Source organism: Cygnus olor, chromosome 2, assembly GCF_009769625.2.
Source record: "Cygnus olor isolate bCygOlo1 chromosome 2, bCygOlo1.pri.v2, whole genome shotgun sequence".
NCBI classification, from domain to species: domain Eukaryota; kingdom Metazoa; phylum Chordata; class Aves; order Anseriformes; family Anatidae; genus Cygnus; species Cygnus olor.
In genome coordinates, this window is record NC_049170.1 from 29,023,828 (window position 1) to 29,041,095 (window position 17,268).

The 17,268-nt window shown below is 35.1% G+C and overlaps 1 protein-coding gene across 1 annotated transcript in view; it reads left to right on the top strand.

Annotated features, from left to right (window-relative positions):
- PHF14 (PHD finger protein 14) overlaps positions 1-16,477 on the top strand; it is a 163,155-nt gene extending 146,678 nt beyond the window's left edge. Inside the window, 1 exon segment of the mRNA XM_040547426.1 lies at positions 16,307-16,477. Coding sequence (XP_040403360.1) covers positions 16,307-16,381 — 75 coding nt within the window. The 3' untranslated portion in view covers positions 16,382-16,477.
- Positions 16,478-17,268: the final 791 nt, after the last annotated feature.

Below are 17,268 nucleotides of genomic sequence, written 5' to 3' on the forward strand. Positions count from 1 at the left end.
TGCAAAGGCAGCAAAAGAAAATGGCTTGTGAGAGGGTGGTACTGAAGCCTTCAGACATATTACAGTCACCTGCTTTTGTCTAAAGCTATCAGCTCAAAACAACCAAACAAGCATGGAGAGAACTCTTTTACTCTTTGAATCAATGGATAAGACCTTGAAAATGAATATATATATATATATATTTGGGACTTTAACCAAGGAGTAGGAGAGGGCTGAGCTGCACTTAATGAAACTATCCAGAAGAAAAAAAAAAGTCTTCGCCCTTGCTGCAGTCACTCAGAGAAACAAGAAGAAAACAAGAATCAGAGACATATCCTGTATGCAAATCCTTTTCACTAAGCAACAGTGATAGTTTATTGCTGAGAGCCAGTGTGGGCAAATAATGCCAGGAAATGTATTTTCCATTTTCTTGGGTCTTCCTCCTCCTTCCTGCACACTTTTGTGCTTCTCATGCGTTAACTTTGAAATGTTCTATATAAACAAAACCTTATATCTTTGAGAAATTGTGGAAATTATTAAGAAACAATTTAGTTTTCTATGGAGAACTGTGTAAAACTGACAAGTTTGGCTATGCAAAAGAAGATACACTCAGAAAATGCTTCACAAATGGTACAAAATACTCCACAATTCTTTTTTTGCCAGTCATAGCCATTGAGAATTTAGCATGCACCCCATACACTAGAATTAATATGAATTATCTACTCTTGGCTTTTATTTGTCATGTTTTCCCACTGTGAAGGGAAGTAGGAGTGCTACAGTTAAGATTGTTGCAATGAACTCTGGTGAGCTCCAGCACTCAATTCACTTGCTTTGTGCTTTCTGCAGATTATGATTTGCAAGACTGTAATCCATTAAACTATTGAATATGCTTTTGCTTTGGGTAGGTACAGTTTTCTGTCTCCTGCTTCTGCTGAAAGCATGAATTAAAGACATGTATGAAGAGATACTAGTTTGAATAGGATAAAAAGATACATGGTACTGATATTCTGATGGTAATATCTTAGTGCTATGTTTTCGTCATATTTAAGTTGCTTGAAGATTGTTGGTGTTTTATTTTTGATTTAACCTCTGGTGAATCTCACTATGTTGACAGTGATGATATGTTGCCTTTAATTCATCAGTGGATCTATGGAGCTTCTGCAAGAGAGACACTGTGATACTGGTTTGGAGCCCTTCTTTGCCAGCACGGATAGGTGCTGGCTGTTGGAGTCCACAACTGTCTGTCATTTTCAGGACATCATATGGTTAATCGGTCTAAGAAAGATGAAGCAAAAGTAGCAATGTTTACTTACAAGGAAATTACTGTTTTCCACAACAGTAAAGTATGAATGAGGCTTTCCCGAATGGGATTCTGGCTGCTATGGGGTGTCTGCTTAAGGTATGCATGGATGTTTTGGCCTACAGAAAAGAGGAGATAATACCTGCTAATAAGGAAGTTATTCCAAAATAGGGTAGCCTATACACTTAACAGCTGCACCAGCTAAGTAACTAATGCTGTAATAATGTACAGACTGAGCTGTTCAAGCTGTGATAAGGATTACAGTCCTTATTGTGGCTTTCAGTTGTATCTGTTCCTTTACTTTTTGTCAGACTTAGCCTCTTACCTGCCTTTTTGAGTCATATCTGTGTGATAACTGTATCCAGTCATAGCTAGTTTGAAAGGTAGTTGTGTGGATTATCTGTGGGTTAAATTTCTCAGTTAATGAAGAACTAACTGATTGGATTACTGCCTGAGTTAGATTTCCAACACAATACATTTCCAGGCATCTTCTTTCAGTATTTTCACTGCATTGTAGACTATTAAGGTGGAAATTGGATTAAAAGGACAAAGCATGAAGTCGTTTGCTGAAGCAAATGGAGGGTTAGTGCCAAATTTTGTATGAAAAGATGCTACTGAAAGGACTGTGGGGCTACCTTCTAATCTACAGAGAATCCCTCTGCTTCTGAGTTTGAGGACTTCATTTCCAAATACAATGCACAAGGGGTACCTAAAGCCCTGTTAAACAGTTCATTTTATGCATTCATCTCTTGTTTGTTTACAGTATTAAAAATGTTGTTTCATCCTGGAACAATCCTATTCATGCAGAAATCACTTTATAAATGTAAGTACTGTACTAGTGACAGCTCTGTTCAGAGCAAGTATTTTAACCTCTTAGGCAGTACCAATTACTCTCTTCCTGTAATTAATGCTTTAAGTATATGAAAGAAAAATCTTCCTTTTTATTTTTCTCAGTGAAATAAGTATTTTCAAAGGAAAAATTGGTTATATACAGAGGCAATACTCACAGTTTCTGAAAATGATATGTTGAAAGGGCAAATGAATTATTGCTGGTCTTGGATGAAGGGAGTGTTGAATGTGAAACTTCTGCTGTCCGTTGAGTAAACAGCAAAGTTTGAAATGTAAGCAGAAGACAGAAAATAAATGATGTATTTTAAAAATCCTAAATCAGAAAATAAATATCCAAAATTTGGTGTACCCAAAGATGTAATCCTGGGCTACAGCCTTAAAAATTATCATCACCCAATGCAAGACAACCTAAACGTAAAAGGGTTTTGTCATAGAAAAAAATGATGTAACTCAAGCTGACCACTGCATCTTTCACAGGGGGGATACTGACTGCTACTTAAATGCTATTAGAATATGGTCCTCCTTGGAGAGCAGGTACTTGTCCTTCTGAAAAAGAGGAATAGATATATCAATCTCATTGGCTGATTTTCTAGCACCCACTATGTACTTACTTCCTTATTCGTTATGTTTTAAAAATTGGCTCCATTCTCTTTTCATCATTCCAAACCAGACACCTTTTTATGCATTGCCTTCTGATTGCTCTCAAAACATCTTTCCAATTAAATAATTTCCTCATGAAAAACAAGTTTATGTAAAGTAGAACAGCTTTTCATATACTTTATAGCTTGCTGTATATTTTACTGTGTTTTGTATCATAAAATTCCTGCTATTAATGGTTGTTTACTTTTTCTAGAGACAAAAAATATGCATCAGAATTTAGAACCAGACAGTTTCTTGCAATAACTACATTCATTTTATGTCTTCTTTACTGGCTGCAGAAAGAACAGGTGATGTTCTGCACTAGAAAAGTTAGTGCTTTTAAAGCCTTCTGTACTTTCTGAATGTAATAACAATAACAACACTTAGCACTTATATAAATCTTTTCATGCATAGACCTCCATCCTGCCATTGCAAGAATTATTATTCATATTTTAGCAATAAGTTCTTTAACATAGCAGTGAGTTCAATTTCCACAACCCTCTCTCTGCCAGGCCAAATAGATTTTATATCAGCGGGACAAACATCAGAGTTGAGATTTTTGCTGAGGAAATCCTCTTCTGAATCTCAGACCTTGCTTTCCCATAGACACATACATTAACTTTATCCTGGTTTCTGTTTGTGACCCTCCTTTAAATTATAAATCTATTACAAAGCATTCCTCCATTTCTTTCTCTCCTCCAGTGACATTTTCCAGCACAGCATACAGAAGTTATCTCAGCTTTTTTCCACACACTATGCTTCATACAGGGAGTTCTTGCCTTGGTCTGAACATGTTTCCCCCAGAAAAGCACTGTTCTACAGACTGACTACTCTAGGCTCAGTACTGTTTTGCTAAAATATCTGCAATAACTGACAGATGTGTGTATGTTACGTGTAGTCAATATATTTATTTTATAAAAAAGTATAAAATATTTCTATATATAATAGCTTATACAAATTTTGTATACATTATATACTTTTTAATCAATCTTATATATCAGCTGTTCTTGGCACAAAAAATGTGAGATACATGCCCATTATCCTGATCAACTTGGCTTTTATGATGTTTTACTTCTTATCCTTCCCTTCTTTCATTTATTTCATAGCTGATTTTAGACTCTACAAGATCAGACTCTCCAGATGTGTTTGTACAATATGTGGCATGACTTAGACAAGATTTGTATTATTAATTGATGTTATGGTTAAATAATTATTAATCAAGGTAATACAGTTTATCAAATTGAACAGCAAAATCTTGGGAGGAGCTAGGGAGCTTTCTACATCCAGGTCTTAAATAGCATCAGTTTAAGTGTTTTGAATGACAGGGGAAACAACAGCTAATAAAATTTTTCAAGCTTTGTTTTTAGAGAACTTACATCCTGAAAGGCTTCCTTGAAATTAAATGAATTAAAAATACTTCAGTGCAGCTTCAGTCATGATTAATGCCAGCAAGTGTCATGTTAAGGAGATTACTGAAAGACAAAGGGAAACATCAATTCATAGAGGAAGAACAAGGTCCTTGATTTGTTGTCTATCAAAATAGACAACATTTGCTTATTTTCTTCATAGTCATCATATTTTATAATCATATCTTTAAATTGCATTGGAATTTGAGGTACTATGGTTGATATTTGTTTCTAAATTTAAATGCTCCTTTGAATGGCAGTGCTATACACTTTTGGAGTTTCCAATTTTTTATTTATTTATTTTTTACAACCTATTTTGAGGTTACAACTAAGTATAATGAAAAATTAACACAGATAAAGAATAGATCAGTAACTGCTGAACATTGCTGACCCTAAGTAAAGTGTTGGCTGGAACCGTTCAGTTGCAGCTGACTGGAAGCAAGAGCATTTCAGGAAAAAATAGCCCTCTGAAAATCACCTCAACTTCTTCTTAAATACCCATAATTTAAATGCCATGCTTGGTCTATTTAAATTCAGTATTCCATTCCAGAGAGGCCTTGTTCTACAGCATATTTCATATGTAACTGCAGTAAATAGTATTGTTCATTTCAGTGATCAGATGAGTTGAATGTAATGATGCGTGTATACGTGTTTGCATGTTGTGGATCTTAATGGTTGTGAAGCATATTATGTCTTGGAAGCACCGTGATATAACCTAATGGCAGAATGGGAAACAAACAAACAAAAAAACAACGGAGTGAATATTCTTCTGAGGAATGAAGTTTAGTATGCTTCAGGAGTTTAAACAAATGATATTGTGACTTCAACATTTTAAGGAAAAGTAGATAAATAATGATTTATAATGTAAGCTCTGTAAAGAGCTCTTATACCATAAATATGCAGAACACTAATTATTTATAGCCAAATTTCCCTAGCTTTGGGAATCTTTTAGAATATAGTTTTTCAGTAATTGAATCACATCAAAGTATTTTTTCCTCCCAATCTTCTGACAAAGTTATGTGTGATGTGATGGAGGGCAGGGAGAGATGGGAAGCAAGCTGTTGTCAAGCCTCAAGATGGCTTTGATGTCATATACTGAAATAATAACTTCAAGATTTATCAGAAGGAAATGCACCATGAACCTGTAAGGGATCCTGTTTATGGTGACTGCCTAGACCAAGGTAAGCTCTGTCAATTAACTTGATTCTAAATTTCAGAAAAGCAATTAAACTTTTATATCTATGTATATATATATATAAACACCACTAGAGAAAAAGTTTTGGAAGGATTTCAGAGCATGTTTGGAGGTAGGTTCTCTCACAGAGCAGATTTTTCAAGGTTCATTTCGATTATGGTATTACCTTAAGTGGTTGGTCATTACATTACTTCTAGTTGGAAGAGTTTCATCAAATTATGACTTCACAAAACTGCAGTGAAACATCATCACTCTCCTGACAAATCACCAAAAAATCTCTCAGTATATCCAGTGAATTAAATAACATTTGGCTTTAGAAACTGCGTGGTTTAATAACTGATGGGCAGCTCAGCCCCACCATGCCACTTTCTCACTCCCCCTACACAGAAGGAAAAGGGAAGAAAATACAATGAAAAAATAAAACCTCATGGGTTTAAATACGGACAGTTTAATTAAAAAAAAAAAAAAAAAAAAAAAAAGCAAAGGCTGATGAAAGCGAAAGGGGAAAACAAATATTCTCTACTTCTGATCTGCAAGTGATGTTTGTCCACGTCTTGTAGAACAGGACCTCAACAGGCATAGTGGTTTTGGGGAAGACCAATATGTTCATAATGAGAGCCTCCCTTTCTCCTTCCCTTACTTCAGCTTTTATTGCTGAGCATGACTTCATACAGTATGGAATATCCTTCTGGTTGGTTTAGGTCAGATGCCCTGGTGATGTCCCCTCCCTAACTCTTGCCCACATCCAGTATACTGGCCTTTGAGGGATGGGTTGGAGAAACAACCTTGGTGCTGTGACAGCACTGCTCATCTATAGCCAAAACATTGGTGCAATACCAATGCTGTTCTACCTAAAGGTGCAGAGCACAGTACTAAACGGGCTGCTGTGGGGAAAACTAACTCCATTCCAGCCAGACTCAGTACAGAACCTTGCTTGGAAATGCAAAGACTAGAGTGGAATTTGAAGAGAATTTATTTCACAGATTTTTTTTTTTTTCACTTAGAAGCCGATCGACTTAAAACTATTAAAACATCAGTATATTATGTGTTACAGTTATGACTCAAAATTTACTGTGTGTTGTTACCAACATACTCTAGATGCTTCATGGAGTTGAGTTGCTTCGCTGTATGAAACACAACTGTACAGGCATTCTTACAGGATAAGAACAGTAAGTTCGCCCTTAAGTACAGAAATAAAGTTTAAAATGTAGCAACAAACAAATCTGTAAGTCTGCCTTTGCCTTTGAATCAACTGAATCCGAATTTCCAAAGCCATAAACTTCTGTCCAATTTGATGTAAGGTCCATAGCCTCAAAGTTAAGACCATAGCTAGTTAAGGTCAATAGCCTTAAAGTCTGGGTCTTACTGTGTAAATAGAGGTATGCTTGTACATCTCATAAGGGAATGATTTTGACTTTTGGGTAGGTTTGCGGTGCTAGTGTTTATTTAGATTAAATGAATGATAGGGAAGGCGTAGGTCTTCCACAAGGGATTGTACCTGGGTTGAGAGTGTGAAGATGTGGATCTATTTCTGGACTAGGATGCTCTTTGGGGGATTTTACTTAATGCATGTTGAAGTCATTGAGAAGTCTGTCAAGTTATTTTTGTTGAATTCTGATTTTAATCCTTTTGCTTCATACTGTGCTAAACTGTGCAGTTCCTTGTTAGTACACACCATATACAGGAGCCAAAAGAACAGTAATAGGAAAAAAATTTTCTGCTTTTGCCATGCAGAATTGGTCCTATCAAGTAATTGGTTTATAAATCTAAATACTGTTGTGTGAAGACTGTGCTGTCAAAAATGATATAATAATATTAGAAATCCACTGAGTGTTTGATAACACTGCAAATAAAGAAAATAACCGGTATAACGCATTCAGGTAACTAGAAGTTTGAATGTCACTTTGTGTTTTGGGAGACCTAAAAAAAGGAATTGTGCTTAAAAATGTAAAGTAAAAGCCACTTCCATCTCTGATTTCTTTGTCTGTAGCACAGGTTTTATTTGTTATTGTAGCTAATCCCTCCATCTACTTCCCCAACTTTTTTCATTTCTTTCATTTATTATTTGCAACTTCATGGATTGTCATTAAAAGTGGTAATTATAACAAATATGAAGGCATTTTCACAGCATTTTTTATATCACTTTTGGAAATTAGATGACTAAAATAAAGGCATTTGCTGTGGTGTTCAGACTGCTATGTTATCATATTAAATCCATTGAGAACGCCATCTTTTGTCCCTTGAACCTGAACAAAATTTCATGGCTTTACTCAGGTGAAATGCTCTGATGAAATATAAAAAAGGGAGAAAGAAAGGTTTCTGAATTGTTAGCTGTCACATTATAGCAATGTTTTCATTAATTCCCAAGTTATTAAATTTATAATACTGCAGTAGACTTTTTAAAAATTAAATATTAATTTTCTTTTATCATAAGCAAAAAAACTTTGGTTGTGCTTTTTACAGTAATTTAATTAAGCATTTCCTGCAAGTTCATTTCAGTATCTATCATGGCTCACTAAAGTTAGATTCAGTATAGAATGGTAGATTAATTGCCCTTTGTCTTAGATGAAATAAGAATCCTAAATATGCCGAGTCATGAAATTTAATTGTGTTCATCAATTGCTTATTCAATGCTTTGGAAACCTGAATCAAAAAATAGTGAAGAAGAAGGCCAAAGGTTGTTAAATGTAGCGAGTAACACAGATTTTGAACTTTACTTAATGAACCGAATGTTTATTACTATGAAATAAATGCACCATTTAAAGAATTACAGAGAAAATGTAAAACATTAAAACTCTAATTAATTTTGATCAGAAGCATGCAATGTACTCGTTTTTCCTAAAACATTTTCATTAGGGTCTAGATTTTCTCTGTTATAGAGAGAAATTTATTCCTTTCATCCAGTAGTACCATCTCTTTCTGTTAAAAAAGTGTACTTCATTGATGTTAGTGCAGTATCTTTCAGCTGCCTTCAACTGTAGGCAGCATTTCTAAACTGTAGTTTGCAGAAGCATTTCTCTGTAACTCATTTGTGCATACTTTATTTAATATTGTTAATCACTTTGGGAACAAATAACATTCAGACCTCTTGATAGAAGTGTATATAAATGAACTTATTTGTGAAAATATTTAAGTATGAAAAAACTCCTCAAATACATTTTAGTAGTTCCCAAGATGTACGTAGAGCCCCAACAACTGATCAGTAAAAAGAATAGCCTTTTATTTGTATATTTATTATGTACAGTACTAAGAAATAAAAATGTTTAAAAGAGCTGTTAATTCCTCATTGTTGGCCTGAGAACCTTTTGTTCTCATGTAGCTGTTGTAAGAAAATAACATTTTATTTCTTAGCATCAAGAAGTTTTCCTTCTTATAATTTGGTAAATGTGTACTGTAAATTTGGAAGGAGTATAGGCATAGATATTTAAAATAATCTTGATTTGATTAGAGTATGCATTTCTAGGGTACAGGATATTATTCTGTAGTAGTACTGTGAGTATATATATATATAGTGGAACTTTTAACTTTAATTTGTAATTCAGAACAATAATGATTATACTGTCACATAAGTAGAAAATATTATTTATGGTTTCCATATATACATATATTTACATATGCACAGATATAAGTGGTATAACTGAGTGACAAATTTACTTTAGAAAGGTTCTTAGGGATAGGGTCAGACTTGAAAGACATGAATGAAAGACAAGCATGCATTCTGAGTCTGAAGTGGAGATTAAGGAAGCTTGTCCCTACAGGTACAGGCACAGTACAATCCTCTTGAAGTGGCTTTTCATCTATTTCATACTTGATGTTTCAGGCATGTAATAGTTAAGCATTCATAGATACTGTGTAAAGTTCATAAACCTAAACCTTTAAAGACATGAGTTGTTAAAAAGGAAACATTTTCCTGTTTTTTCAAGAAGAACCAGCTGAACTTTTAAAACAATGGTTTGGTTTCAAGCACCACCTGCCCTGAAGAGCATCCCAACTGTAGTGGCAGTCAGCCAAAAGGACCACTCAGTGGAATGGTTGCCTTCTAAAAATGAGAGAAACAGATGGAGGATTGGAAATCTGGCATAAAATTCCACTTCTGTATTAAGCGTTACATGAAATTTGGCTGTAAGGACTCTTGCAATGGTACATTTTTCTGTATAATCAGAATTAGAAAAAAGGAAGTAGAAAATACAGAACACCGACAACCATTTCAAAAAGCCTTCAAGTTCTTGTACCAGTACAAGTTAAAGGAAAGAGTTTGTGATAAACAAGCAGCTGTTTGTAGCTTCTTAAAAGGAGCTGGAGTGTCAAAACAGTTCTCCCAGTCTTGCATTGCCACCTAGAGCACCGTGCCCTGCACTGCAGTGGTGAAGGGCTCCCTTGGAACCACCGAGCAGTTGTTCAACGTCGCTCTTTCCACTGAACAAAACGGGGCGGGGAACTGCTTCCAACTAATCAATGGCATGTTTATTTACATTATAATGCTTAGCTCATTTATAGCCTCCATTTTTTGAATGTTACCAGATCAGCTGAGATTTCGTTGTAGGAATTCGGTGGGGTATGACAGTAAGAATTAGTGGAGATGCACATTAAAAGGTACGACTGTCAGCTTGCCAGTGGTCCCAGAGGGTGCATTTTCTTGATGTCTGCTTCAGAATACTTCATGAAGCAAATGTCAAACTTGTCAAGGCTGTCACTATGAAAATGATCCATGTAGCAAGGGTCTCCTTTTCCTGGGAAACAAACAGCTGCCTTATCACTGTAGTGCTGCAGTGACAGAAAACTGTCATCTATCACAAGAAATTTATATTTGCTTCTAATATCCATTGGTAAAGAACTGTTCCAGTTGTACTCTGTAGTTTTGCACCACTCTTCATTATAAGGGTTGTCAGCAATACATTTGAAGCAGATAGCATGGGCTTTGAAAGAAAAATAACTTCTGAATTTTAGTGCTGGATGCTCACCTTTTGCTGATTTAACAGAAAGACTGACTTAATTCTCAATTTATAATGCTGCAAACTCCTTTTCCTCCAAATTTGGTGTATTAAATTGGAAAGGAAGAATTTAGCTCTCATAGTTTCTAAAGTCCCTTTGTCCTGTTGTATTTTTGAAGAGTTAGTATTTTTACCTGCTTCCAGCTGATGTTTTGTAGTCTAGAATCTGTGAGGTAGATGATGAAATACCTGCTATCTAGGCTGAGGTTTTAAAAATGCTAATATGCAAACATCCTCCCAATGAGATACAAACTGCAATGTCTATGAACTATAACATCTTGATTGTATGTAGTGACTTTGCTTGTATTTATAAGTACCACACCAAGTTAGTAAATATTGCTTTCCATCTGCTTGGGTGATTGCTTTCCATCTACTTTAGTGTGGAAAACTGCTGCCCTCAGAAGAGTCCAGTTGTGTTCTTCCTGCTGGCAGCAGTGACCTGCCTGGCTGCATCTCCAGCACTGAGACCATTTAGTAGTTGTGTGAGGTTTGTGGTTCAACCAAATGAGACATTCAGATTCTGCAGTTTGGAGGAAACGTACATATCACAGGTTCTTTGACCACGTGCTTCCATGGAAGAACAATCTTTGTTCTTCTGGGGTCTACAGCATAGTTACATTCATTATACTTGAATACAAAACATAATCTTTCTCTTGTTTTGTCTTTATGTCCTTACAGAGGTTTAAAGACTTTTATTTTTTATAGTTTGGAACACTTGGTGTTTCTTGTGACCAGCTGGACACCCTCACTGAAGCCTAGTATATTAGTCATATTACACCTCTTTGGGTTAAGGCAGTACAAAAAGTAATAACATTGGAATTTGGTCCTGAGTGTTTTTGAGGTGGTGCTTCTAGATTATGTGATAGCATGGAAAATCCTTCAGTCATTTCTTAGTAGTACAAATTTTATTTTAGCTCATTTATTCAGATGTTCATCATACTATGATATATCTGTTTATTAAGTTCAAACACATCTTAAACTTCACATAGGTCAAAAACAAAAAATTAACTTTATTAAAAATATTTTTGTAATAAAACTTTAGAAATTACAGGTGTCATGTAATGCACAAATCTGTGAAATGCAGTTAGCTGATGTGTGATCTGCTCTATGTACAGTGTAGCATCAATTTCCCTGCATAGTTAGGAATTGTCTAATCCACTGTTATCTTTGAGATTTCTTATAATTAACTAATGGAATAAAAAGAAATTCTCAGACATTTCAAATGAAGTTTGTTGAAGGGGGAAAAAGAGAAAGGGACATTCAGAACCCTAGTTCTAGCATATATATATATTATATATATATAGTTTTTATATATATATATTTCTCATGTCAGAATTTATCTACAGGGGAGTATTCTGCAATAATTACTACAAAATTAACCTTCCACGTGGGGCCGCTTATTCTCTGCTCAGAGTACCATTTGTAGTTGACCTTAAACATGCTTTCAAAGGATATGAAGTTATATGGCAGAAGCACACACTGTCTCTCAACTGTCAGATCAAAATTTTCAGAAATAGGGACTTAAATGTCAACCTCTTACCTCTAGTTTTTGCCACCTAAAGGCATCTAAATTTCAAAGTATTCCCATTAACTTTAGCAGAGCTACTAAATGTTCAATACTTTCATAATAATTCACAATGCTTATTTAGGTGGCAGACTGAAGGCTCTCGGTTTTAACTTCTGGGCCCTATTCTGTTACTGTGACCCACTAATGCTCAACTACCAGGTGTAGACTAAGTAGCTTGAAGCAAGAGGTTCAAATGTCCCCAGGGCTTTTGAAATAATCTGTAAATCAGCCAAAGGACCCTTTAATCCAGTTCCTCGATACCATCAGGGAGTGGAGGAATGCCTGGGGAAAGGGTGTAAGAAACAGGCTGGTGTGGAAGGTCTCCCCCATGGGATGTCCAGCTGGCTGTGGCTTAAGAAGCTTCTGAACTCATGTTTCATGTAGAGTATTAGGTTTAATGGCAATTTTTAAAGCCCTTTGTTCTTTTCCTCTTCACTGTTTTTTTTTGGTAAATCTAAAAGAACAATTCCAGACTAGTAAACTTAATTCATTTCAACATGAAAATAGCCTTTGGGCTGCTAAATGCACTTTTTCAGTAAGAGTAGTAATAGTCTCAGTAAATATGGTCTTGAGGGATTCACTTCCCATTGCTACTCCTACAAGTCATCACATCTGTGTTGGGGCATATTTTATGTGACTGCATTCAAAATTAACTTAATGTTTGAGTCTACAATTGGCTGTAGTCAGAAAAGATACTGAAAGAAGTTTGATTTGTGACATCTACTAGCAAGACCTACTTTGATGGTTTAACATTTTAACACTGAAAGGGCTGATCTGTTTCAGGATTCTTAGGGCAGAATGCCCTAGGCAGTTGAGTCATAGAGTGACTAGAAGCAAAATAAATAATAATGAAAAATAGAGATGTGAGTTACTAACAGAAACAATGTGAACTGAATTTTGCGAAGCAGAAACTAGAATTCAGTATTTCATCCAGTATTTATAACCGGAAATACGTAAACCAGTAATAGCAACTTTACACACTGCCATCACAGACTGTTTTTAACTGATAATGAAAATAAATAAAAGGTTTTCCTTTGCTACCCTTCAGAATTAAAAGCTTTATAATGGTAGGTGGTAATTAGTAAAACAAATATATTAAATATGTTTAATTTTCAGTCTGGCATAATTACTTCATAATTAGGTTACACAGGGTATTTAGCTGAACATTCAAACATTATTAATGACATCAGAAACTCCAACAAATTCAGTATTGTGTATGCAATCATTGGGATGCCTCTTGGGTTATTAAAGAAAATATTTAAAATTGTATAGAAATTTTGCATTATCAACAAACTGAAGGATAGCAAGCCTTCACACCTTAGAGTATGGTAAAAAATTGCACTCTAAATTGGCATTTCAAATCCTTCCCAATTATACTTGCAGTGACATTACCCTTTTTATAATAGGAGTTCATGTCTCAAAATTTTCTGATAATTTTCAGTAATTAGCAAATTTGTCATTTTCAGGCCACTGCTGTCACTTTTTTTTTTTTCCTGTTGGAAAGCTACATGGTTGTCAGAATAGTTAGTTCATACTTTCCAGTGTCCCCTGCCAGTTATTTCTGGCATCTCTTTTGCCCTGGCACTGTTTTTCATGTGGTAATGCACAGCTCAGTGAACTGATCTGGCTGACGATATATGTAACAAAGAAAACATTTTCTCCTCTTGTTAATGCATACCCTAAGAAAGATGAACCATCATGCCTTTCCAACAAGTCACCCATTAGATTTTCATTTCAAAATTATATGTGACACTTTCTGTTCTTGGAAAATAGAGATGAAATAAAAGTGCCTCTACAAAACTAAGATGTCCCATGTGGAGTATGATTTAATACAACACAATTTAGAAAGCTTTTGTGCTTGAAAATATCAAAATAATGAAAAATAACAAAATAACAGCCAGGAACTTGGATGACTTGCATGTGAAAGTCAACCACATAAATCCAATTTATACTCACCTAGTAGATTTTACCAGTTAGGATATGTTTTACTGCATTGAAGCAGCAGCAGATGAACAGAAGAAAGAGCATTGATACTGCAAAATATCCCAAAACAGGTGCTTCCATCTTTAGTATTCATGCAGAGCAAATCCTAGACTTCCCTTAACCAGTCAGCCGTCATTTCTGCTTCTCAGAAAACACTGAGCAGTGCAGCTGCTGCTGCAAACTAGGAAATCTGCCAGACAGCAAGCATGACCTTATGAGCACAAAATTAAAACATTTCAAGTCTACAAAAAAACAGAAGATTATTTTCTGAAACATCTTTCACTGGATAAAACCTTTTTGTCCTAGAAAATAGGCTCAGGAAGCTAATGTTCTGCCTAATATTCCTTCACCCTCCTATAGTCCTCACTGAAGGTAAGACCCAGGTCCTTTTCCTGTAGTCTCTGAAATTTCTGCATGCTTTTTCTACTAAAAGAGGAAAGCCTAAGTACTAAGTCAAGTGTGTTGGGAAAGAATGGCTGTGTAGGGTTTACATTCCCCCTGGGAAGGAGGATGACGAAGGACATTGGAATAACAGCAGGTTATGTACTGGAAAGATGGGTTATTTGGCATTGAGGTCACCAAAATATGACTTATGAAGGTAAGGATCTACAGAAACATGCAGATTTGCTTTCCTCAAGCCTGTCCTGAAAGAACCTTACTGCTTTTCTAATACGAGACAACAGTTTCTGTGGATGGCTTTTTTATTCAGCGATTTGTCTCCTTTAAGCAGTACATATAAGCTCAGTTACACACTGCTCCTTTGTTGTTTCCCAGTCTGCCTAGCCTTTATTTGCATTAGAAGTTTGACCTTTATGTGTGTACTATACATTACACTCTTCAATATGTACTACACTTGTAATTTAAACACATCAACAATCTTTGGTTTAACACACATGCATAGATGTGTTTCCTCACCTGAACTAGAAGAATCACAGTACTCACTACATGTTTTAAAGATAATTGAAGAGATGACTATCCAGGAAGTTAGAAAAATGCATTTAGTCTTGAGTGGCCAGTCATGTAAATATTTCTCATGTCTAACTTACTTCCAGAAGGGGAGAGTATTTGGAAACTGGATGCTTTGGAGTATATACTTCTTTAGTAGAGCAACTAGCTTTTCTTTTTTTTTTTTTCAATGTTGTGTGACATAATCTGAGACTACAATTTTTTAATGAGATTTTCTGTTGCTGTTCTGTTTTGTGTATTTTGTGTAGAGAAGGGAAGACTAGGATGTGAAAATATAAACCCATTTGCCTAGAAGAATGAAGGTGCTGTGTTAAAGCGGGAAGCCACATTGTGGTTTTCTGGGTCCCACCTAATGTCCTTGACATTTCTCTCTCTCAGATGTTGATGAGTGATGTTACAGCAGCCAGAATGCTTCTTTGCTCCCAGATGTCTATTCATTTGCTCACCTTTTTGTTTCTAGAGCAAGGAAGATTCTCTGTATTGTGAATTAAAATGCAGGCAGGAAAACTGGCTGTACTTTGAATATGTGATAAGGCCTGTTCATGATGTGATAGCTTGCAAGTTGCCTTATGAAATAGTTTTCTCAGACTTCTGCAATTTATACTTCAGAGGTCACGATTTTGTACTGGACACAAAATAGTATCCATTCCTATGAAGATGGGCATTATGATGTCACTTCATTTTTTTCAGTGTGATCCAGCAAAACCCATCTTGAATTATGAGCCCAACTCTTGGAGTTGAAGCTGTAGAATATTGTAAGCATGCTGCTGCCTGACATGCTCATGTTTCCTATTTTAGACCTGACTGATCTTCAGATAACATATGGTGGTACAAGTAATTGGAAAATTGGCAGACCTGTCAAGAAAATATGCTAGATGGGACAAAAATACGATGCTGCAGCACATAAAGTGTCTCTGAACTTAAATTTATTGTCTTTTATCAAATGGTGAAGTAAACATATCTGGTCTCAAAAAAAAATGAAACATTTTTCAATGGCAGATGCTTTTCAAAAGTAATTTTTAGAACAATGATGAAAGTTCTTGCATTTAAAAATAATTTAGTGGAAACCTCTGGTCAAGAACAAAGGAAAAGTGTGAAATACTGTCTGCTGAAAATGTTTGAATATCTTGCCATCTGTGTATGGTTTAGGATTTTTTTTTTATGTAACCAACAAGTAGAGTTGTCAGGGCTACAACTGAAACATTTACTTATTAAATTATTCTTCTACTTTGAATGCAGATGATTAGACTTGTTTAAATTTTATTTTTATTTCATCTATTAAGCAGAATTAAATGCTTGCACAGATGATTTTTTTCATGCTTATCAAAAGATGACAAAAGTATGAACAGAATTCTATGTGTATGTGTAAGTACAAAAAGTGTACTTCTTCAATAGATTGGTTAATGCTCATGTTTTCATTTTCTTTTACAGGAAGATGAAAATGAAACTGAGGCAGAAAGTCTATCTCGGGAGCTGAACATGGAACAGAAAAAATCAAAAAAATAGGAGATTGCTGTCTTGTTTGAAATATTTGCAAGTTGTGTAACAGTGATTATAGTTTCTCATTGTAAAAATAACAAAAAAAAATCCCAATAAAGTCATTGAAAATTAAATTCATTCTGCACTGGGGAATTAATTACGTAGCTCCTGGTGATATTTGTGATTATATTGCAAGCTGAATTATCAGAACTGCGTGCCATACCAATAAATTTCTAAAAGCTTTTTGAACATGGGTAGAAAGCTGATGAGTTATTCATCACTAAAAACACTTACTAAGCAAACAGGACTTTTTTTTTTTCTCCCCCTAATGAGTGATGTTATCCTTAAAGGATAGTTATAACTCAGACACATTTTTATATTTCTGAACAAGAGCTTTGATACTTAAAAATTAGATAAATGTACGTTCTAGATAAATGTATGTTCTCTTAAAGAAGTTCTGAAATTTCTTCTAATCAATGATTAAAATAAATGCTGGAGACTGGGTGAAGGCAAAGATTTTGTGGTGCTTACAGTGTGTTTTCATAAATAATTAATTTTACGTGTGTATGCCTTGTGATTTCTAGTCTATTTCATGATGTATTATCATTTTCTTCCATGCAAACCATGTCTTTATGTGATCTTCTTGTAATGAATGTCACAAAAAGTGCCAAATAATGTTCGTGATTAGGCCATCCCACCCAGCTCTAATCCCTTCATACCAATCTTTACATTGTAAAAGCATAAAATAACTTCTACCTGTGTCATCAGTCCTTAAGCGAGTATGAAAATCTTAAAAAAAATAAATAAATACAAATAAAAAAATAATAATAAATAACACCTTCTTCCTAACAGAAAAACCTTTCTCATTACCTCTGCTTTTAAGTCTGCGCAGGTCAGTATGTGGGAAGGTTAGT